Source organism: Mesoplodon mirus, assembly GCF_964341445.2.
Source record: "Mesoplodon mirus genome assembly, chromosome: 14".
Classification (NCBI taxonomy): domain Eukaryota; kingdom Metazoa; phylum Chordata; class Mammalia; order Artiodactyla; family Ziphiidae; genus Mesoplodon; species Mesoplodon mirus.
In genome coordinates this window covers 59,300,790-59,324,743 of record NC_138990.1, presented here as the reverse complement: position 1 = coordinate 59,324,743, position 23,954 = coordinate 59,300,790, and the positions used below count along the sequence as shown (strand labels likewise).

The following is a 23,954-nucleotide window of genomic DNA, read 5'->3' as shown; positions in this document are numbered from 1 at the left end:
ACAACCCAGTGAGGCAGGAAAGGGAGTGTGTGTGAGGTTTTTAAGAAGCCGAGGATGATCTGTCTTGCATTTTGATCAGTTACTCTGCTAACAGTGTGGACAGGCTGGTGAGGGGTGTGGGAGATGACCTGAGTAGGACCTGAGTAGGAAACGGTCTGTATTCCAAGCAGGGGCAGCGGCAGTCTGCAAAGGTACAGACAGAGAGGCACAGCCCACGTCAAGGAGAGAGGCAACTTTGTGGATGATGGGTGGACACTGACGCATTAAAGAAACAGGTGGTAGAGCAGGTTCATAGGAAAAGATACAGAGTTAAGACAAGTTGGAGGGGCTTGGAGGACCTGCAGGTAAACACGTGCAGCATCACACTTAGGGCTGGAGACTGGATTTCAGAATCTCCCTCTTACTGATGAGAGCTGACCTTATGGGGATGGATGGGGTCACCTGCAGGAGAATGAAGAGGACCAAGAACCATCCTTTAAAAAATCCCCACAAGTGAGGGACACACAAAAGAAGACCCAGTGAAGTGCCCAGAAGAAACCTTTAAGTAGGAAGAAAACCAGGAATGCAACAATAAAAAAGAGCATGAAAGAAGTAAAAAAAAAAAAAAAAATTAAAAAGAGCCATCTTTTATGAGGGTGGAAGCCGAACATAAAACACTCAGACAGACTGCAAAGTGCCCCATGCAAGAATAAAGCATTCTCAAAAGTCCTAATTGCATGCTGAAGAAAGCTGATGTGAGAACCGAAGTATGTGTCTGACACTGTCTGGTCAAGCATCCTGGACCGACATCCTGGATTAACACCGCATGGTCTGTGCTATTAAAAACAGCTTTTCGGGGACTTCCCTGGTGGCGAAGTGGTTAAGAATCCGTCTGCCAATGCAGGGGACACGGGTTCGAGCCCTGGTCCGGGAAGATCCCACATGCCACGGAGCAACTAAGCCCGTGTGCAACAACGACTGAGCCTGCGCTCTAGAGCCTGCGAGTCACAACTACTGAGCCCGCGTGTTGCAACTACTGAAGCCTGCGTGCTTGGAACCCGTGTTCTGCAACGAGAAGCCACCACAATGAGAAGCCCGCGCACCGCAACAAAGAGTAGCCCCCGCTGGACGCAACCAGTGAAAACCCACACGCAGCAACAAAGACCCAATGAAGCCAAAAATAAATAAATAAATTTATTAAAAAAAACAAAAACAAAAAACCCCCCAGCTTTTCAAGAATAGACTGTCGTTTGTATAAAAGTTAATTATATGCAAAACATGTTCTGTATTGGTTGTGGATTCATACATTTGTATTAATTGTATAAAATCATGCATTGGGATGAGAAACACCAAATTAAGGAAGGTGCTTACTTCTGAAATGGAGGGACACGGAAAGGGGGTATGCAGGTGACTACTACTATATCTGAAATTTATCCCTGTAAAAAATCTGGGAAAATGGCTGCAATATCTGAATGTTACTTAGCATTGCTCTGGGTAGAGAATAAAGGGGTCAATGTAATGAAGAGTACAAAGAAAAGTAACATGGGGACCACCGTGTCAAGCGCTCAAGAAAGCTCAAAGAGGATGACCAAAAGTGCTGGATTTGGCATTTAGGAGGTCTCTGGTGACCTTGTGATGGCAATCTCAGTGACAGGTTGGGGTGGGGGCAGAAGGGAAGCCATATAGCCCACTGTAATGGGTCGAGGAATTAATGAGATTTGAAGGAATGGAGACAACTCTTCCCTCTTTCAACAGATTTGTTAGTAAAGGGAGATAAGCCTAGCTTCAGATGCAGCTGAGTAGAAGACAGATGTGGTGGTGGTTTGACTGTTCTGTGATGCTGACTGGATGGAGAATGTAACAGTCTGAGGAGAAGGGAGAGAGGGTGGAGATGAGGAGAGAGGGGAGAGAATGATGACAGAGCAATCATAAACACTCTGTCCCAGGCCCCATGCTAAGCACTTTACACACACTAACTTATTTAGTCCTGGAAGGTAGATACTATGATTCCCATCTTACAAATGAAAAAACTGAGGCACAGAGAGGTTGAGTAACTTGCCCAAGGTCATCCAGTAGTAAGTGGCAGTCTGGCCTGAGTCAGGACACTCTACTGCAAGCTCCTAAGGAGGGTGGGGAGAGGAATGGATCCAACATGTGGGTACCAGGAGGGTCCTCTAGAGGCCGAGGGGCACAAGGGGAAGAAAGGTGAAGGGATCCTTGGAAGGCTTGGCTCTCAGGAGGTGAGAGCTTCAGGAGTAACAAAGGATTGGAACAGCTCGTTCTGGAAATAAGAAAACAAGCTCCTGAAGAACATATAAGTGGGCTGCTCAGCAAGCAGCCCAAGAGGCCTGGTGAGGTGGGTGCTCACAGCTCTACGGCAGCAACAGTGCCTGCAGGTTGGATGGTTTCCTCCAGCAACTCCCTGTAGTCCAGGAGCAAGATCAGAACAAATGGAAGATAAAACTTATCAGGAAGAAACCTCTTAAGAAATTGGACCAAGGACTTCCCTGGTGGTCCAGTGGTAAAGAATCTGCCTTCCAGTGCAGGGGACGTGGGTTCGATCCCTGGTCAGGGAACTAAGATCCCACATGCCGCAGGGCAACGAAGACCCAAGCAGCCAAAAAAATAAAGAAAATATATTAAAAAAAAAAAAAGTTTGACCATAAAAATCCAGTCCTGATGATGGATCTTAAGGCTGGTACACCTTGAGAGGTAGTGCATGTGACACTCTATAGGTGAGCTTCCAGAAAGAGGGAGGTATTTGGGTCAGGATAAAAAGTCTTTTTTTTTTTTTTTTTTTTAAGATTTATATATTATTTATTTCTTTATTTTTGCCTGAGTCGGGTCTTTGTTGCAGCACACGGGATATTCGTTGACGCATGCAGGATCTTTCATTGTAGTGCGTGGGCTCTTCATCGCAGTGCACGGGCTTCTCTCTAGTTGTGGCGTGCAGGCTCCAGGGCACACGAGCTCCGTAGTTGTGGCGCGCGGGCTTAGTTGCCCCGTGGCACGTGGGATCTTAGTTCCCTGACCAGGGATTGAATCTGCGTCCCCTGCATTGTAAGGTGGATTCTTTACTACTGGACCACCAGGGAAGTCCCAAAAGTCTTAATAAAAAGACACCAAGAACCACAACGTCAGGGATTTCATGGAGGGAGCTGCTGTGTTCTGCCTTGAGGGTCCCTCTGCGTCCACAAAATCCTCCCTGACCGCTAGTCCAGCCTCGCTGAGCCCTCTCTCCTGGGACTATTACAAGTACCAGCACACCCGTGCCTTACCTACAGTCTGTTCTATTGTCCAGTAAACTTGTGTGTGTATGTCTTGCTTCCCTAGTGAAGCTCTTGAAAGAAACTTGGTGTATCTTTTTAAAAGCACCTCTCACAAATCCCAGCAAACAAGGGTTGCCAACAGGCATACCTCACAAAGGCTGGAGGGGTCCCAAGGGAGCCTATGATGGCCCTAGCACAGCAACTGAGGCACAGTCTACACTGCAGTCAAAAAGGTTTGAAACAACAAAATACTCAACAGAGAATAACTTCTACCAAGCCAGTTTCAGGGCCTGGGAAACAGTGAAGAATGCTGGGCATTTGGATCAGCCTCCTGATACCTTTTAAGTCAACTCAGACATGTTCGTTTCTGACTTTCAGAGCGGAGGAGGGCGAGATGCAGAAGAGGGTGCTGGGCTTCATCTGTGTAACATGCAGCTCCTGCGTCCACCTCACTGGCATGGGAGCCTTACTGTCAAAGCCCCAGGTGGGAGCACAGCACACTCCCTCAGCTCACCACAGGAGCGGCCTGGCACACGTCCTCCACCTGGCTCTAGGCACAGCAGCGCAAGAGTGATAGATGGGGCAAGGCCTGCCTGTTGCTTCTCATACCTCCAGGCCTTGGGGACATGGTCAAAGGCCACCTGCTGGGGCAGCCTGGCCACATGAAACCTCCATGTCCTCAGGATGTGGTTTATAAGACAGCAGAAGAAAGTGCAGACCCTGGGGAAAGGCCTCTGAGCGTCTCCGTGTGGCTGGGGGGACATCAGACTAACCTGCCTGGCCTCAGAGCTACACAGGGGAGGAAGCAACTGATGCTGAGGGCTGGGGGCCTGCCCCTGCACCCAGCATTATAGCTGAGCCACTGTCCCAGCAAAGGGCAGCATAAAACCAGATAGAATTTCCAGAAATTTATTGGAAACAGGATACAAATTGATTAGTAGATGGCATCTACTTACAGACAGACGGTCCACACTGTAATATCACGCTCTGAGTGAATTATCCTGGGTAAATACTCATGACCACTGATGCATGGTCTGGGCTGGTGTTCTCTGGCAGGGAAAACCAGAGATTGGGGGAAGAGGAATGGGGGGGGGTGGGCAGAAAACTGGGACGCAGCTTTCCTGAGGGGAATGGTGAGGTGGGGCTGCTAAATGGCTAAACCCCCCCAATGGAAAACTGGGGCAAGTGTTAAGAATAAAGTCCCCCCTGCCTCCCCAAAGCACTTTCCTGCCTAGGCAGAGCGAAAGAGAATCTACAAAACACATCTACCCTCACCAGGGTCTTAGGACAGCATGGGACATAAACACCAGGCTTGGATATGACACAGAGAGGACCAAGGCCATGCACGTCCTGGGCCTGTTTGCCCTCTGACCTGTGCCCCCACCCTCCCCTGCTCTGCTCTGAGTGGTGGGGGGCTGACCACAGGTTGTCTGTCCCCAGCTCCCAGGTCAGCTGGCTTCCAGCTGGGTTTAGCTAACAAGAGGCAGCTGCAGAAATCTGGAGAGCAGGAGGAAGTGAGAAGCCAGGCTATTTCTGTTCCCTCTCTGCCTGGGGGCACCAGGCAGGGGACCTGTTTCTGGCACGGACCATGCCTCTTCATGGCTCCAGCTCCCACTACATTGGCCCTCTGTGGTCCCAGGCCCCCACCAGTGGCTGTGACCCCCGAGATCCAGTAACATGGCCTCTCCCCTGTCCTACCAGCTGTGGTGTCCCATCTCCGGGTTGCCCCTCACTCCCCTGTCTGGCATCTCAGCTCTTCTTGTTTCTGTATTAAACGATTCCCTGGATTAAAACACCTCTGGGTTTTTTTTTTGTTAATTTACTTATTTTTGGCTGTGTTGGGTCTTTGCTGCTGCCCGCCGGCTTTCTCTAGTTGCGGTGAGCGGGGGCTACTCTTCGTTGTGGTGCGCGGGCTTCTCATTGCGGTGGCTTCTCTTGTTGCGGAGCACGGGCTCTAGGAGCACAGACTTCAGTAGTTGTGGCACACGGCCTTGGTTGCTCCGCGGCACGTGGGATCTTCCCAGACCAGGGCTCCAACCAGTGTCCCCTGCACTGGCAGGCGGATTCTTAACCACTGCGCCACCAGGGAAGTCCCCAAACCCCTGTTTTAAATACAGACTGATTCTGTTTTCCTGGCTGGAGGCCGATAGAAACCAGGCTGGGGACTAGGCACAGTTGTGAGAGGCAAGCTAAAAACCACTGTGTCCCCCTCCCTTGCACCACCTTGGGGATGCAGGGGGGCGGGCGATGACGGGGGGAGAGGGAAGATGGCTTGCGGGCTTCTGCATCCTTGTCCAAGGGAGCACAGACCAGGCTCAGCACAGCACCACTGTGCACGTCTGCTGGGAGCTGTGCAGACGGGTTCTGCATGTCACCCCACAAGCTCACTGCTCACAGCGGTGACATGCCACTGACACCTACAGTGGTGACACTGTGGCCCCAAGAAAGGGGGTGGCTGGGAAACCCTCTCCACACCAACTGCTCAGGTGGCAAAGGCAGATACTAGAGGCTCCTTGGCGTCCCTCGTCCATTCCCTGGAGGTTCAATGCTGGGGGACTTTCCAGAGGTGCAGTTAGAGCGTGAGATCTTTAGCATCCTCCCTGAAAGAGAACGGGGCTGCAGAACCAGGAGCTTTTACTACACGGTGAAGGAAGAACTTCATGTGGCTCAAAATGAGCTGCGCTTGTCCCACAGCTAAACATGAACTGGAACCGGGCTAGGCCTCCCTCTTCTTCCTTCAGACCCAGCCTGGCCCCGGTCTCCAAATCTCCTGGCCTGGGGAAGGAGGGCCTCCCCGCAACAAGCTGACGGTAGAGTCACGGGCGGCTAATTGCTCCTTTAACCACGAGTCACCATTTCATGTGGGTCAGGAGAGGAAAGGGAAAGGGTGGGGGAGTCATTCCACCTTCTATGTCCACGTGCACAACAAATCCAGGGCAGGGCACAGGGACACAGCTTTGCCGTGTCTCTTTCTTTAGAGGAGAACGTGGCATGTGACAGGGCATGCGAGAGCTGGTTGACTTCTCTCCCTGGGTCTTTTCAGAAAGAGCTTCTCTGTGGGACCCCGAGGGCAATGCCTGCCACCCTGCCCGGCTCACTGAGCACCTCTGACACAGGCCCACCCACCAAGCCAAGAGCCGGAACAGCTCCAGGAGTTGGCAGTGGTGAGAATGTCCCCAGGGTCACCCCACCAAAGCCTAAGATGAGAACCGACCCCTCCCGGGAAGAGGAGCCAAGATGACTGCAAGACTGGAAAAGGAAAAGGCAGCTCAAGCTCCGAGAGTCGCCCTCAGCCATCACACATCACATCCTCTCTGCTGAGCTGAACCCACCCTCTGCGGATCTAGACATCTAGAGGGTCATTGTCCTTTTAGGGCTGCCGCACTCTGCTTGGGGGGCGGTGGGGTGTTCAGCTCAATTGGAGCCACTCTGTCCTGCAACCACCTGGCCGTGCGGGGCGCCTACTACCAGCCACCCGGCTGTCTCCCAGCTGAAGGCTCCAGGCATGGCTGGGAGGTCAAACTCCAGCTGTCTTTCACACTGCTGGGACCCTGTGCCCTGCAGCCTGAACCTGCAAACAGAGGCAGGGCAGTGGCCAGACTCACACCTGCTCAGGGAGCCAATGGGGACTAAGTTATTCCTGTCCCCGTGGCTGTGTACGCAGAGCCGCAGGGCACTCTGCCTGTGATGCCAGCAGGGCCAGTGCCGAGCGCAGACAGGAGAAACCAGGTCGCAGGCAGGTCTCCCGGGGCCCAGGCACAGGGGCTCACAGATATGTTTGGGTTGGAAGGGTCGGGGGGGCTCATGGGGTCATACACACAGACTCACCCGCAGACACAGTTCTCTCACTTCACCCTCTAGGCCACGCAGACTCCACCTGCTTAAAATCAACCTGGGTGACTGAGACTCACAGAAGGGCCGACCTGGCTGCAGCTGCTCGTCAGCTGCTTTGGCTGTGAAGGCACAGGGCAGGACACGATGGTTGGTCACCGCGATACCCACACGCAGCTCAGGTTAGCACCTGCTCTTGCTGGAGCTGCACGGAACCGAGCAGAAGGCCAACCGCTCTCCAAAGACAAAATACAGAGGACATGAAGAGTGCACAGGCTTCCCAAAGACGACTTTCTTATGTTTTGTCAGAACCGTAGGTAACTCTGTACCTTGGCGGGGGTGGGGGGGAGGGGGTCAAATACAGGACGCGGTGGGTGAAGGACAAAATTTCCCCATTAAAAAAATGGGGAATGAAGCCTATTGAGGTCAAAGCTGAGTGACAGTGACAGCAAGGATGTGGGGAAATATCATGAACTGCATAAACACTGGCACATTTCTTAAGAAAAATCCATTCAGAAAGATGCCATGTCCCTCGTGTACACATCCACACAGCTGATGACAGAGCTGAGCTGGCACATGCAGGGCAGCAGCGGCTCTGAGCCCGCAGCAGCCCCACTGCCCCAGGGGCCGCAGTGCCCAGGGTGCGGAGCGCTGGAGAAGCGGGGACGTGGAGTGGCTCCCCGAGCCCCTCGATTCCCCAGGCAGGTCCCCCCCTGGGGCAGCAAGGTCTCTGAGAGGAAAGCAAGGTGACACTGATTCACACGAGGAGACACAGCCTTGGGGACGTACACTCCTGCAGTCTCTTCCCCTGCCCCATCGAGTCTCCATGGGGCGCGTGGAGGTCTCCCACTGAATTGCTCTGGGAAGGGGGCTGCCTCGTGGCATGGCCGTAAACATCAGCAGAACAGAGTAGCAAGTCTTGGATTATAGGATTAAACAGGGATAGCTCAGTCTGACACGCAGCATGTGAATTCTGGAAAAGGAAAGAAACAGGGTCGAAGTTAAACAGGTTCCGATGACGGAAGCAAGGTGAGAGGAAGGGTGGATCAGGCCTCCCACCACCACCACCATCACAACCTTCAAGGAAAGGAGGTCGGGCATTGATTCAAATGAAAGCTCGCAATGTCATTTACGGGTGGACATAAGGAAAGTTTAATTGAGGCCAAGAAGATATGTGAATGACACTGAAGTACCTTCAAAGCTGGGATTTGGATGGGCAGGTGTAGTGGTTACCGGCAAGGCGCTGCAACACACCAGGCAAGTGCTGACATCCGTATCAGAGCAACATCACGGAACCTCTCTGACTGGATGCTGAGAAATGGGGAACACAACTGGCCTGCAGGAGGCACACCCTGATCTGAGGTAACTACAACTAATCATACGATGTGGGGGCTTCCCTGGTGGTGCAGTGGTTGAGAGTCCGCCTGCTGATGCAGGAAACACGGGTTCATGCCCCAGTCCGGGAAAATCCCACATGCCGCGGAGCGGCTGGGCCCGTGAGCCATGGCCGCTGAGCCTGTGCGTCCGGAGCCTGTGCTCCGCAACGGGAGAGGCCCCAACAGTGAGAGGCCCACGTATCGCAAAAAAAAAAAAAATCATATGATGTGGGCACGCGGAGGCTGGGGACACATTTTTCTGCAGAAGGGGAGTGAACTCAAACACCCACAGCGTCACAGTGTCTGTCGTTCCCACCCCCTCCACTTGCCCCCAAACCTTCAACTCTCCTGTCCCAGAGCTGGGCATCCAGACACTCTCAAGAGAAACAAGTAAATGAAAAGGAGAAGTGCTGGCAAACTACGTCACCATCTGGTGTTACACAGTAGGTTGTGAAAACTTTTGCTCGGTTATCAGGAAAGTGGCTGGGAGGGAAGTGGGGGGTGTCTGCTGAGATGGGATCAGCTGCTCGGGCCGAGGCAGGGCTCAGATACTCTCTCTCATCACACGCTCTGCAACCAGGAGAGGACACAGGGTTAGGACACAGGGACGCTCACCTTCACAGCCTCCCGCCATCCTGAGGAAGGTCTGCAGGATAGAGCAGAGCTGCGCCTTCACTTCATGAGCCTTTCTAGAATAGGGGAGATATATGCACACAGCCTGGTATTTGATAGGGCTCAGCACGTATGTGTTAAATTAAAACCCAGACAATTCAGTTCAGGACTGGGCTAACTTGCTTTATTGATAGGTTACGGAACTGCCTTATTTAACTTTCACCAGAACCTTGTGAGAGCCATTAAGGTTAGGAACTTGCTCAAGGTCACAGGGCGAGTAAGTTGAGGAGTCAGGATGTGAATGCAGATCTTCTTAATTCAGGTAAAGGTTTTCCTACTACTCCAAGCCGCCCCATTCTCCATCCATCTCAGTAAGAGCATACTGCCCTCTTCAGTGTCTAAATTAAGGGTTATGTGTGTGTCAGTATCTCCAGTATCTCTCAGAAGCCTCTCTCTTTTTGTCCACCCCGCTATGGAATTAAGCCATCTGCCAGAAGAGTCGCTTGTAAATAGTTTTCCAAGTTTCTGACCTGCCATGGTAAATTATGCTTTCTTTTATCTGTGCTAAACTTACCTGCTCCAGGTTCAAAAGCAACCCTCTCCTCCCAGCAGCTCAGGATCTGGCATCGGGATCTGGCATCACACCTGCCTTCTCCACACTGGCCATGGTTTTAAGTTGAAATATGTCACCTCTTTGCATTCTGGGCTGAAGAATCCCAGTGCTTACCACCTGCCCTTGTACCGCTTCAAGTCTCCCTGCTCAAAGCTTCCTCAGTCCCACTGTGTTTCCTTGAAGCAAGGAACCAGAGCCACGTGCAGGGTCCCAGATACATAGGCCCCCAGCATGGCAGAGGGCCCCAGGAAAAGATCTATACCCATTCTCAGGTCTCCTTCCTAGATGATGTAGCCCAAATCATTTCCCTTTATGCTTATAAATAAATTCTCAAATGTATCGATCTACATATGCTACTTTGGTCTATACTAACCCTGATTCATAAGTTTTTTTTTTTTTCTAACAAAATTTTCCCTTTTGGTTTGACTATTCAGAAGTACATAAAGTCCATGGACTTGGAGATTCTGCACTCTAACCAACTGATGCAATGGGAACAACCTTTTTTAAGGTTTCCAGCTACTGGCGTCTGAGTTAATTTCCCTCCCTTCTGAAACCCAGAGGAGAAACCATTATCAGGATTTTGGAGCCCAGAAAGCAGATAAACAAGTGACAACAGACTATGAACTCAAGAAATCCAAAGCTGAAGATGACAGTGTGAAAAGCTGAGAACCCAGTTTATACAAAGGAACTGACACCAGACACCTCTGGAAGTGGGGGAGGTAGACTGCAGTAAGGGTTAGTTGAAGGCTGTTTGAGAAGCTGCTGGACTCCTAGAAGCTCTCCTGACTCCATACCCCTAGGCAACTGCCCACCTCTCATAAGTCTGGATGTTTATTCTCTTAAGAGGACCAAACAGAGGGTCTCAGGCCTAAGGGACACAAGGCACCAAGCGCAGTTGAGGGCAGAGCTACCGATCCCCAAACTGAGGGATCAAGTGAACATATGCCTACTGAATGGTGAGACCGCCAGCCTTCTTCCCCTAGAGTTCCCAGAAAGCAGGTAGCCAAAACTTTATTCTCTGGAAGAGACTGCGCTGTGGTCTGAATGTCTGTGTTCCACAAAATTCCTATGTTGAAATCCTAATGCCCAATATGATGGTATTAGAAGGTAGAGCCTTTGGGAAGTGCTTAGGTCATGAGGGTATAACCCTCATGAATGGGATTAATGCTCTTATAAAAGAGACCCCACATGCTCCCTAGCTCCTTTCATCATGTGATGACACAGCAAGAAGATGGCAGTCTGCAACCTGGAATAGGGCCTTTGCCAGAACACAACCATGCTGGCACCCTGATCTTAGACTTCCCTGCCTCTAGAACTGTGACAAATTCCTGTGGTTTATAAGCCACCCAACTGTAGTATTTTGTTACAGCAGCCTGAATGGACTCAGATAGATGGGAAGAATCTTCTCTGGGAAACTTGACCAGTCTGTAGAAAAAGACCTGAAGATATTGGCATTTGGGCCACCCAACAAACAGCTCGGCCTGATCACCATACTGTGAAGTGCACTACAGGCTCAAGCACAGAGCTTTCATCTTATTTTAGTCTCCTACTCTTAAACATTATTACACAACCAAAGGTCATCAGGAAGAAACCTCTAACACAAATATTAGAGACCAAAACAAACAAAGAGAAGAACACAAATTGGAAGACATAGATTATTCATGGAGAAGAAAACTTAAGAAACGGAAAACACTATCATTAATATCCTCAAAGAAGTAAGGAAAGATACAGTCTCCACAAAACACAAACAGTATACTATTAAAAATAGCTTTATAGGGTTTTTAAAATCTGTGCTGGAACAACATGTGCTGGCTTTAGAGATGTGATAAGAATCATTCTATTTTGAGTTTAATAAAAATAGAAAAATTCATTTATAAAACTAAAAACAGATTGGGACTGACATATACACAATACTATATATAAAATAGATAACTAATAAAGGCCTTATAGCACAGGGAACTCTACTCAATACTCTGTAATGGCCTACATGGGAAAAGAATCTAAAAAAGAGTGGATGTATGTATATATATATATATATATATATATATGTATATATATATGTATAACAGATTTACTTTGCTGTACACCTGAAACTAACACAATATTGTAAATCAACTATAATCCAATAAAACTTTCTAAAAAAAAATCTTGTTTTCCAAATTATATATGAGGAGTAGCTTAAGGGGAATTCTAGTAATTATGTATTTTCAGACTCAGTTCTAAAATAAAATGTAAACTTTTCTCTCCATAAAAAAAAAATGCATACATACATACATGTACGTGTGTGTACATCTGTGTGTGTCTGCGTATGTGAAAAATAAAAGGCTATTTTTATTTTATTTATTTATTTATTTTTATTATTATTTTTTTTTGTGGTACGCGGGCCTCTCACTGTTGTGGCCTCTCCCGTTGTGGAGCACAGGCCTCAGACGCGCAGGCTCAGCGGCCATGGTTCACGGGTCCAGCCGCTCCACGGCACGTGGGATCTTCCCAGATCGGGGCACGAACCCGCATCCCCTGCATCGGCAGGCGGACTCTCAACCACTGCGCCACCAGGGAAGCCCCCAAAAGGCTATTTTTAAACCTTAAAAAAAAAAAGACTAAAAACAGGAGAAAAAGAAATCTGGTGTGTTCATATTAATATCAGACAAAATAGATGAATTTAACAGAAATAAAAAGGATCATTTCATAGTGATAAAAAGGTCAAAAAGACATAAAAATTCTAACTACATACTCAAAAACAGAATTTCAAAATTACATGAAGTAAAAATTGGCAGACTTAAAGGGAGAAATTAGACAAATCTGGTTGGAATATAAAGTTGAGTAAAGTAGTACTCTCCAGAAAGTAGAGAAAAAAGATGCAGGGAATGAAAACTGGAGAGAAACAAGAAGAAAATTAGAAGAGCAATGCAGGAGGCCCGACATTTTGCTCCTTTTTTCTGCTGTCTGGTCCCAGATGCCTTACATGTAATCAGCCCTATCTCCCCAGGACTCACTCTTGGCCTTGCTCACTGACTGCCCCAGAGGGGTTCCTGTAGGCGCTCAGTGCCGCTGCAATCAGACCATCACGGAAAGGGTCTTCTCAGATATCTTCTTAGGAAGCTCCATCTAATAACGAAGCTGCCTTCAAGCTTGCTCTTCAGTTTTACATTAATTACTTTTCATATTCATGTATATGTAAATAGTCGCTGATAAAAATAAATATTTGGTTGAGGGAGGAAAACGCATAAATTATAACTCATGTTTTCTGAGCTTTAAGAGTGCTCAGTCATCTGGAAGGGAAAACAGGAAACACTGAAAGAAAATAATGAGCAAGGTTGGGAAGCTTAAAATAAACCCAGTGGGAGTCTCCAGATCAACTAGGCTGTGACAAATCCTTCCATTTTCACTGCCCCTGGGGCTCTTCAGATTCGGGAGACTTCTGCTCACTTCTTCACTGGGATCTAAAGAGACTGTGGGCGGTGGGCCGCGGGGGCCCCCGACGCTGGGAGGGGGAGGGGTGGGAGGGCGCGATGCAGCGGTTGGTGCGGTGCCTTCTGCCCTCTGCAGCCGTCTGCGTCTTTTTTCTTTCCTCTTCGCAATTTTGAACATTTTACAAGACGAGGGGTTCGAGGCAAGTGAGAGCATCCTGCACGTCGTGGAGGCGCCCACGGGCACTTGGCGCGCTCCCTGGGGACTGTACTGGGAACCTAAAAGTTTTTTGTTTTTATATTTTTATGCAGATGTATTTATATTTTTATGCAGATGTATTTATAAAGACATAGGTAATTTTTTTCCCTCCTTGTCTCCACCGCCTTGAAAGCAAGAACTTTTGGCAAAGGACGGAGGAAGAAGCTCAGCAACATTTTGGGGGGAGGTTGGGGTTGTTTTTTTTTAAGAAAAAAAAATTTGAGTGCATAGCGATGGAGAAAACGTCCCGACCGCTCCCACTGAATCCCACCTTTACCCCACCTCCCTACGGTGTGCTCGGGTCCTTGCTGGAGAACCCGCTGAAGCTCCCCCTTCAGCATGAAGACGCATTTAGTAAAGATAAAGACAAGGAAAAGAAGCTGGATGATGACAGTAAAAGCCCGACGGTCCCCCAGTCAGCATTCTTGGGACCCACCTTATGGGACAAAACCCTTCCCTATGACGGAGATACTTTCCAGGTGGAATACATGGACCTGGAGGAGTTTTTGTCGGAAAACGGTATTCCCCCCAGCCCGTCTCAGCATGACCACAGCCCTCAACCTCCCGGGCCACAGCCTGCTTCCTCAGCTGCCCCCTCCGTCATGGACCTCAGCAGTCGGACCTCTGCATCCATTCACTCTGGCATCCCATCCCCAAACTGCATGCAGAGCCCCATCAGACCAGACCAGCTGTTGCCAGCCAACCGCAATACTCCGAGGCCCACTGACCCTGACACCATCCAGGTCCCAGTGGGCTATAAGCCAGACCCAGCTGACCTTGCCCTCTCCAGCATCCCCGGGTAGGAAATGTTTGACCCTTGCAAACCCAAGTTCTCTGAGGAAGAACTGAAGCCACAGCCTGTGATTAAGAAAGCTCGCAAAGTCTTCATCCCAGATGATCTGAAGAGCACTGGAGGAAAACGTATCCGGCAGATTTAAGTCACTGCTGTCATCCAATACTTCAGATTACCTTCAGTGATGCAGAATCATAAAATGTCCAGGTTTTGGGACTTCCCTGGTGGCGCAATGATTAAGAATCCACCTGCAGGGACTTTCCTGCTGGCGCAGTGGTTAAGAATCTGTCAGCCAATGCAGGCGACACAGGTTCAAGCCCTGGTCTGGGAAGCTCCCACATGCCGCGGAGCAACTAAGCCTGTGTGCCACAACTACTGAAGCCCGCGTGCCTAGAGCCTGTGTTCCGCAACGAGAAGCCACTGCAATGAGAAGCCCACGCACTGCAACTAGAGGAAGCCTGCGCTCAGCAACAAAGACCCAACGCAGCCAAAAATAAAAAAAATAATAATCAATAAATAAATTTATAAAAAAAAAACAAAACTCCAAGGTACTTTGATATGTTTAATCAGGTTATAACATTATACCTTGGGACAGGAGACCAGAGGTGAGTCCAGGGGCACTCAATGTTCTTCCATAAAAAATGGTTTAGTCTTTTGAAATGACATAAAAATTTTGACAGAAGGCAGCCTGGACCGAAGCATGCCGAGGAGCACCATCAGCCGCTCCTGGCAGTCTATTTTTATTGAGATTTGTGAAGACAGCAGATGCATTCCCAGAGCTCTCTCACTGGTACAATGGCCCTCACCACCACCCATTTCCTAGGGTGGGAAACAAACAGAGCTGCTGAATCACTGATTTCAGAAACAAGTCATCAAAAGGACAGTCTTCACACACCAGATCATAATATTATACTTAGAGGCATCCACATTAGATACCCTCTTCATGGTATAAAGACATTGAGAAATGATGTTACTCAAATGCAGAAAACGAATAAGAAAAATAACGATCTGCAGTATACTCACATACCACAGGGGAAATAAGCCAGAGGAGAGCAGATTAAAAAGAAGTTTATTGTACAATTCATCAACTTCCTCTCTCAGATGACCTGACTCTGTCCCACTGAAAACTCACCTCTCTTCTGAGCCTGTTCCTTTGGTTTTCCTGACACACTGAGTCCTGCTTCAGTAGTACCCTTGGGACAAAAGCCATGCCATCTCAGAGAAAGGTTAAGAGCACCTCCAGCTGATGCTCCCTTGGTCTGTATCACTACACAGCAGAAGCTATTCTCAAGGGTCCCCATTTGATAAAGATGGAGACATAGCAGGAAGTCCCCTCGTCCCTGTGCAGTGCAATGGAAGATCTGCTGATTGACCAAAACTCAAGCATCTTGACACGGGGTGGGGAGGGGATCCCAGGGCATCTCCTTAGGGGGTCAGGAGAGGGTGAGAGATGCCTGTACAGCCCCTCTGCCCCTCTCATCTCTGGAGTCTTTTCTGACCCAGCCTTTACTCTGAAAAAGATTTCGCTGCCTCAGGATGATGGTGTTCCATCCCCTTTGCCATAGGATCTCTAATCACAGGAACCTACGCAAAGCTGAATGAGCCCTCTTTTTTTTTTTTTTTTTTTTTTTGCTGTACGCGGGCCTCTCACTGCTGTGGCCTCTCCCGTTGCGGAGCACAGGCTCCGGACACACAGGCTCCGCGGCCATGGCTCGCGGGCCCAGCCGCTCCGCGGCATGTGGGATCTTCCGGGATCGGGGCACGAACCCGTGTCCCCTGCATCGGCAGGCGGACTCTCAACCACTGCGCCACCAGGGAAGCCCCTGAGCCCTCTTTATAAACCTAATTTTGTCTTTAATACTCTTCTAAATAACTTAAGGGCAACTTTTCTTTATAGATACTGGCCCCTTTTATGTGCAAATATACATTGGAACATACCGATTTACCTTCAAGCAAATCCAAGAGTCATTTTTTTGAGAATCATAACTTTAGGTAAGAAATCAATGTAATTATAAGGAAAGTATTGACATTTTATTTACATACAATTCACATATGACTACAAAAACTTTGGTTGATATTGTAACAATTTTCAAAATAGAACATTAATAATAGTTCTTCTTTAAAGGAGGGGATGGAATCTTAACACTTAATGAACACCTACGATGTGTCAGAGTCAATGCTGGGAATATCATATAATTTAATTAAAACACATCTCACCTTTAAGTGATTGTGGCTTTCCTCTATTTCTTTTTTCTCCCCTCTCTCTGACACGAATATAGCTCCTATCCCCTAAGTTCCAGAAAAAGGAGGGGGTACGATATGGGCAGAGGAGCTTCACAGAGGCAGGAGATGGAGGTGACGGCTTTGATTAGACAATAATGGCTTACACTTTGCAGTCTGAGCAAAGAAAAATTGCTCTACATTCCTCTACATTCCTCTCTGTATCTGCAGACACAAACCCATCTCCGATACACAGAAAACAGAAACATCTCCCAGGTACGTGCTACACTCAACACACAGATCAGGGGTGCTTATTTACCCAGTGGAAACAACCTTAGACTTGGAGTTTATATCTCATCTCTGCTACTTGTTAGCAGTGTGACTTTGGGCAAATCCCTTCACCTCTTTGAGCTTCAGTTTTTTTCAGTATTAAAATGCAGGTTATAACACCTACCTCATAAAAGTGTTTGGAAGATCAAGTGGTATAAAGTAGGTGAAAATTTTTAATCATTATAACAACACCGTTAAGGCAAATGAAATCTGTACTTTACAGAAGAGGGGGGGAAAAAAAAAAGGTTAAGGAAACCAAGTGATTTACCCAAAGCCACATAGGAAATAATCAGAGAAGCCAGCAATTAATCCCTTCCGACTCTGAACAGTCAGATGTGCTTTTTTCCACGGCACAGACAAATTCCATCTCCCCTGCCGCCCTCCCTTTTGGGCTCTCAGACATGGAAATTAATGCCTCTTCTATCCCCACTGATCTCAGGACCTTCTCTCTTCACAGCCACCTGGTGTTAGCCAAGTCAGCCAAATGTGGTAGATACTTGGTTTGCTGGCATTAGGAATGTCATCAAAGCATCTGTAAGTCAGAAAAGGAGACAGGATTTGGAAAGCACCACGACGGCATGTGGCGCATCACTGGACCTACAGCCTGACAGGAAAGGCTGAAAGTAGGGGGACTGACACGGATCTGGGTAAGTCTACACTGACTCCAAAAAATGAGGCTTCTTATGTAGGCAGGTTTTGTTTTTTACCCTTGGAATTTAAGCTCCATTAGGACAGTCACAGAGGCCTGTGTGTGGCTGGGTGCCACAGGTTAAGAGGACACAGAGTGCTGACTTCCAGCCCCCAGGCATACCAGGGCCTTTAAAGGACCAGGGCCAGGGCCAGGTGAAAGACAGTGACTTCCAGAAGATAAGAAGGAGCTGTCCATCTTTTTTTTTTTTAATGTCAGGTAAAATCCTTTCTACTAGCAGAAATCCAGAGACTCTTTTCCCATTATGAAGAACCTCCAACTGAGGGTGGAGGCTGACCAAAGGGGGCAAAACTGCTAAGAAGGGGACAGGAAGCCCTAAAGCTGAGAGACCTGGATATTTCAGTACAATCAGGCTTTGCTTCCAGTTAGATTAGTTCTGCCCACCGACATCCTGTGTGGCTGCTCATCTGTCTGGCATGCTGATAATTACAGCACTGCTAATTGATTTTATTATTGGATCACACAGGGCAAAGCTCTTCCATGAATTTGTCCCTATCAATTCCAGTGTATAATGGTATTAACTCTCCCATGAAAACTCACTATTAGCCTAACATTTTTTTCTAGTACTTTGAGCTCACCTTGGAAACTCACGTTAGTCAGGATCTTATATCCTGAGGAAACAAGAAACAGATGCATTATCCCAAGGAAAAGGTCCACAGGGAATACAAAAATGGGGACATTTTCAAAAATATGTGTTTCTGTTCCACTGTTGCCTCTCAGCTCCACGTCCATCCACTTAAACTCAGCTTTGCGATTCTGGGTGGGGTTGGGACTCCGTAAATCCATATCAACTCTGCCACCCAGATCCCTGTTGCACCAGCAGGGGGTGCCCGAGGGCACCTACAAGGCTGGGGGCCCGGCAAGAGGCTTGCTCCTTCCTGCTCCCGTCGGCATCACTCCGAGGAGCAGCAGCAGTGTGTGTCGGTTCCCAGTTTTTCTTCACACTCCCAGAACCAGCCGCATCACACTTTCTGAGTGATGCCGGCACCGACAGAGCAGCGCCCTTTCCTCAAGGGTCTGAGTTCCAGCTCCTTGGGCTTCTAGCTGTAATAACCCCAACTTGTCCCTTTTGCTCTCGCGGCTCTAGTGATGGTGGCTGTTTCCTGTCCCCCAGCCCATGCTCCCCATTTACCTATTCTGTCCTTCAATATCTGTCATATTAATTTCTGATATTACAAGAGCTGTTAAAATAACTTCCGTAGTTTCTACTTTGCTGATTAATACAGCACGTTTGAGAGCCTCAACTTCATTTATAACAGTGGTTAAAAGAGCAGACTCTGGGGCTTCCCTGGTGGCGCAGTGGTTGAGAACCTGCCTGCCGATGCAGGGGACACGGGTTTGAGCCCTGGTCTGGGGAGATCCCACATGCCGCGAAGCAACTAGGCCCGTGAGCCACAACTACTGAGCCTGCGAGTCTGGAGACTGTGTTCCGCAACAAGAGAGGCCGCGACAGCGAGAGGCCTGCACACTGCGATGAAGAGTGGCCCCCGCTTGCTGCAACTAGAGAAAGCCCTCGCACAGAAATGAAGACCCAAAAATAAAGAAAGAAAGAAAAAAAAAAAAAAGAGCAGACTCTGAAATCAGTCACACCCGGAATGGGAACCCCAACCCATTTACGCAGTACTTGGTAACTCTGGAAGAGTTAATTCACCTCTCTCGGTCTCATTTTTCTTAATCACTTTCATTTATTCAACTAACATTTATTGAGCACCCCCCAAGTTCCAGGCACTGTGCCAGGCAGTAGAGATACCATGTTATGCAAAACAGTTAAGTCCCCTGACTTGGAACCTTCTGTCAATGGAATCAGATGAGATAATGCAGGTAAGGCACATGTCATCAGCCTTCCTCTCTGTACCATGACAGGGGAGCAAAGACAAATGGGTCTTGAAAACAGTGTAACATCTAGGTCTCTTCAGAAAATGAGACAATGTCTTTTCCTCAACAAGGCTGAAGGTCTCAGTCAACATAACACCAGGGATTCATTGTGTGCCCTGTCCGTTCCTCCTGTTCAGAGCAGAGAAGCAATGACCTCGCAAAAGTATTCATTCAGAAGGAAATGGGACAAACAGCCCTAGAGAGGAAACACTACATAATGGCATTTTTTAGAAATTCCAAAGAGACAGGTTCCTGTTATACAAGGAAAGAACAAAAGGAGCTGCAATGCAGGAGTAGGACTGGGGCCCAGAATGACCATGACCATGGGGCGTGAGTGGAGAAAGATAGAAAGCTGCTGTTCCAGCATCAGTCACAGCGAGAGTCTTTTTACCATAAAGAATATATAAATATCAAATAAACCAGAACTTACTTTCTGCAGTAGGACTATATACCTAGACAGTTCAGGGAGGTGATAAGATGGAAAAGAAAGTTTCTTTATTCCATTTAAGCCTTAACCTAAAGGTCCCATACTGTGGGCAAGGAAAAGCTGGAAAGAAATCCAATCTCCACAGTTTGACACAATCCTTCCTTGGACTTCTTCTGACTAGACATCAGGCATATTGAGGCAAGGATGGCCGATGTCCTCATTAGCAAGGAAGTATTTCTGCAAGACTAGTGTGCAGCTAAATTCTTGAAAGCTCAGTGCCTGGAACTTGGTGGGTGCTCAATAAACGCTGGTTGAATAAATGAAAGTGATTAAGAAAAATGAGACCTAGAGAGGTGAATTAAATCTACAACACAGGGCTTCCCTGGTGGCGCAGTGGTTGGGAGTCCGCCTGCTGATGCAGGAGACACGGGATTGTGCCCCGGTCTGGGAAGATCCCACGTGCCGCGGAGCGGCTGGGCCCATGAGCCATGGCCGCTGAGCCTGCGCGTCTGGAGCCTGTGCTCCACAGCGGGGGAGGTCCCAGCAGTGAGAGGCCCATGTACCGCAAACCACCCCCCGCAAAAAATCTACAGCACATTGATATCCTATAAATGCAAACTAAACACTTCACCCTCAATTTTTTATTCATTTTGACATCACCATGACTATCAAAAGTCATACTGAAGGAAAATAACCATGGGAAATTATTACTAGAAGGTCTATTCCACATCCTTGCTCTAGGGCCTCGTTATAATTTACTGTCACTGAAGGAATTTAGAGTCCCACAAGGCATGAAAAGCCTGGAGACAGTTTTATTCATAAATAAATGCCAACATTTAAACAATCAAGACAGCTTCAAACTCCAGGTGTTGAAACCAATACTGAATATTGAAATTCAATATTGAATATTGAAATCAACAATATATACTGCCTGGATGATTTGTTACACTTGTGTTTATAGTCTGATATAGATAATTATAGATAATTCAGTTCCACCTGAAGAGCCATTATATGGCCAAGCCCCAGAGAAGTACTTTGGATAAGAGGTGATATTTCTCTGTTTTTCCATTTCAAACAAATTATTGGCTCTGTATTTAAGACAGCAACCATGCAATTCTTTTCATGACCTGTAGTACCCTCGAGCAATTAAGAAAATTGATAAGGTGAAAGAAGTCAGGGACAAATGCCAAATTTAAAATGATCCACACAACACCGAAGAAGCCCCAGACAGCACTGCTGTCTCCGACACGAGGCGAAATAATCCCTTCTGCTCAAGAAAACATAAATGAGCAGTGAGTGTGCATCACAGCAAGCGCATTATTACCCAGAAGAGGCAACCTGCTAAATACAGACTTCATTTTCAAACAAGCCTCCTAACAGGAAATGTGAACCGAAAGGTCCCTTCTGAGGAGATGGAGAAATGTCACTTGGCAACATGTCTTCCCTGTGGCCCATGGCAGCCTTCCCTCATATCCCCCTTCCCACACAGTTCAATCAGGGCGTAGAAGAACCTGTTTGTTACACATTCCTGGATGTGGCAGGCAACACTCGGGAGCAGGCAAGGGCAGAGATGCCCTAGCCTACGGGATCGGCCCCCAGAATTCCTGGGCTTACATACCATCCAGGCCATTGTGATGACTGTAGTTTCTTTTCCCCAAAATGCTCAGAGACGTGTGATTCGGGGTGGTTAGCATCCGCTTGGTAGTTGGGGTTTGTAGGCTTGGTGTAGATCGAATTACATTAGGTTTCTTCGAAGGATGGATCTCTGACAGGGGGAAGAAAGGTTTCTCAACTCAGAACATGGTATTAAAAATCTGTGTGCACTTACATCGGCTAATAGGCACACATCTTATTCTTATTTCTTAATGAGCTAAGAGCCAGTTCCTCATGAACCAGCTTATTTTCCCAAGGACTTGCATAATGAATCAACTTCAAGTGCTGTTACCATGGCTTTAATTTATCAAGAGAGAGCTGGTTCTGCCCCTGTTAGCTGAAGCTCTGAGCTTCACGTTGTGAGTACAAGAAAAAAAAAAAAAGCCACTTCGGAAGGTCACTTAAACATGAGATTTATGAGGGGAAAAAGGTGTCTGACTCTTCAAGGAATTAGAAATTCAAAGGCTATCTGGAGAGGTAGCCGCAAAGAAAACTACCCTTGTGCTCCATCAAACCAGGAACATAGATAACATGTAGCACATCTGGTGTGTGAGAGCTTTCTGAAAAAACAGGATTCCTCCTCTGGCTCTGCAACTAGGATACAGGACCAGGGTCAATCACTCCCAGCCAAAAACAATTTGATATAGATGAAATCTGACACCAAACACCAAATACTAGAGTTAAGAAGTAGCAGAAGATGGGACTTCGCTGGTGGTCCAGTGATTTAAGACTCTGCACTTCCACTGCTGGGCCGTGGGTTTGATCCCTGGTCAGGGAACTAAGGTCCCACGTGGCATGGCCAAAAAAAAAAAAAAAAAAAAAAAGCAGCAGCAGAAAACTTTGACGGAGGATATATCACAAAACTGTAATGTGCATGTGGTACATGTGTGCTTATGTGAAGTATGTAGTTGTCAGTAGATGGACAGAAATTGCAACACTGTAGAAATTGGATTTAAGGACCTCAGTCTATCAGGCAACCTCTTCTCTAAAGCTAAATCTGCTCACTGATTCTGAGTCACCACCCAACATGCCAATCATGCACAAGCCACCCTGTCTTCCCAGGTGAGGGCCAGGATATCAGCCTTATTTACTGAAATTTAGGAAGGGCTGTTAGGAGTATTGGTCTGGTCAAAATCCTACACTTGCTGAAATTTAGGAATGGATCAGGTACTAACCAAAATACAGTGCTGATTTTTTTTTCAACATGGTATTGAAGGTTTGCCAACCTCATATTTCATCACAACCTCCATACGCTATGCTCCATCAGGACCAGAAAACCTGCCTTCCCTGATCCGATTTTCAAGAGCCTTTGTTCATCTAGTTCTCTTGGCCTCATAAGGGGAAAAACATTCTTTTTCTATCTATTCAAATACTACCTATTTTTCAAGCTTGAGATCAACTATTACTTTCTTCACATAAGTTGCCCTAACTCCCATCAGAAATAACTATCCCTTCCTCCAAGTGCCCAATGCTTATTACCTGTAATTCTTTTATAGGATCTAATCCTTTGCTCAATTGTTCTTACCTGTGTGCCTTCCCTGCTAGTTGAAGATTTTTGAGGGCAAGGTTGTATTCATCTTGGTGTTCCCCAAATCACTTAGTGAAGTGTCTTGTACATAGTAAATACTCAGAAATATGTTATATAGGGAAGTGGTTCAGTTAGTAAGGACAGCACTGCTTTGGGCTTATCTGGTAGAGACAGAAACCAATTTGCCCATAGCAGGAACACATAATTACCTATGGAAATGCTGACTAATATGCAATTATATTCTATTTTTTATGATCATAAACTTTCCCTTGCAAGGTGGGAGGGGCTTCTAGGATTAGGCCCTGCAAGGGAACACAGATAGCAAACTTCAAGGATTTGATCACCATGAGCTAGGTCGTGCCTGTGATAACCATGTGATATTCTGGGGGGCTATCAAAGCAACTCTTTAGGCCCTGAGGAATAAAACAGGAAATAAGGTGGCTAAGTAACATCAAAGAAGGAGCTATGCACTTCTGATTCCTAGGATGCTCTGATGAGGACCAGATAATATACCAACTTTAAGGCTACACTTTGATTTTTAAAAGACTGGATGTCTTAAGTCTGAACACTCACAAATATAAATCTTTCTGACGGAGTAATAAGGTTCAATGCAACTCTGAGAATATACTTCACTTTTACTGAGAAGATGAAAAAGCAAGAATATTAGAAGCATAAAAACATGCCATTATAGCTTCTAGGTATAGTAGGAACCATTTTAGCAGTCATTATTTTGTAAATTATTTATCTTAAAACTTTCCCCCAAAAAAGGTTATTGCCTAGTAATTTTATACTATTCCTAATTATGATATTTCAAAATGTAAATGGAACCATCATCTTTGGCGACTTCCAAGTTAAATAACATGATAAAACCCAGAAAGCAATACTAATGCTTTCCTTTCAAGTAACCTTAATTGGCACATTGAAACTATAAATATTGTTTAAAGGTGGGTTAAAAGCCAGTTTTATCTGTTTAAAAAAAAAAAGTAAATAAACCAATCTTTATTTAAGGGAAGGGGTGAGGTGGGTTTGAAATAGTGGAAGGATCTAAATAAAAATATTAAGAATATTCA

The 23,954-nt window shown here is 47.1% G+C and overlaps 1 protein-coding gene and 1 pseudogene across 2 annotated transcripts in view; one reads left to right on the top strand and one right to left on the bottom strand.

The window, feature by feature from the left end:
• Positions 1–7,798: 7,798 nt before the first annotated feature.
• MTA3 (metastasis associated 1 family member 3) overlaps positions 7,799–23,954 on the bottom strand; it is a 164,588-nt gene continuing 148,432 nt past the window's right edge. Inside the window, exons 16-17 of the mRNA XM_082643121.1 lie at positions 21,322–21,468; positions 7,799–8,052 (exon numbers count right to left, since the gene is read on the bottom strand). Coding sequence (XP_082499247.1) covers positions 8,027–8,052; positions 21,322–21,468 — 173 coding nt within the window. The 3' untranslated portion in view covers positions 7,799–8,026. The remainder of the gene's footprint in view (positions 8,053–21,321; positions 21,469–23,954) is intronic.
• Positions 13,424–14,287, top strand: LOC309815902 (hepatic leukemia factor-like; annotated as a pseudogene). Its single transcript has one exon. The product of its transcript is annotated as a hepatic leukemia factor-like (transcript).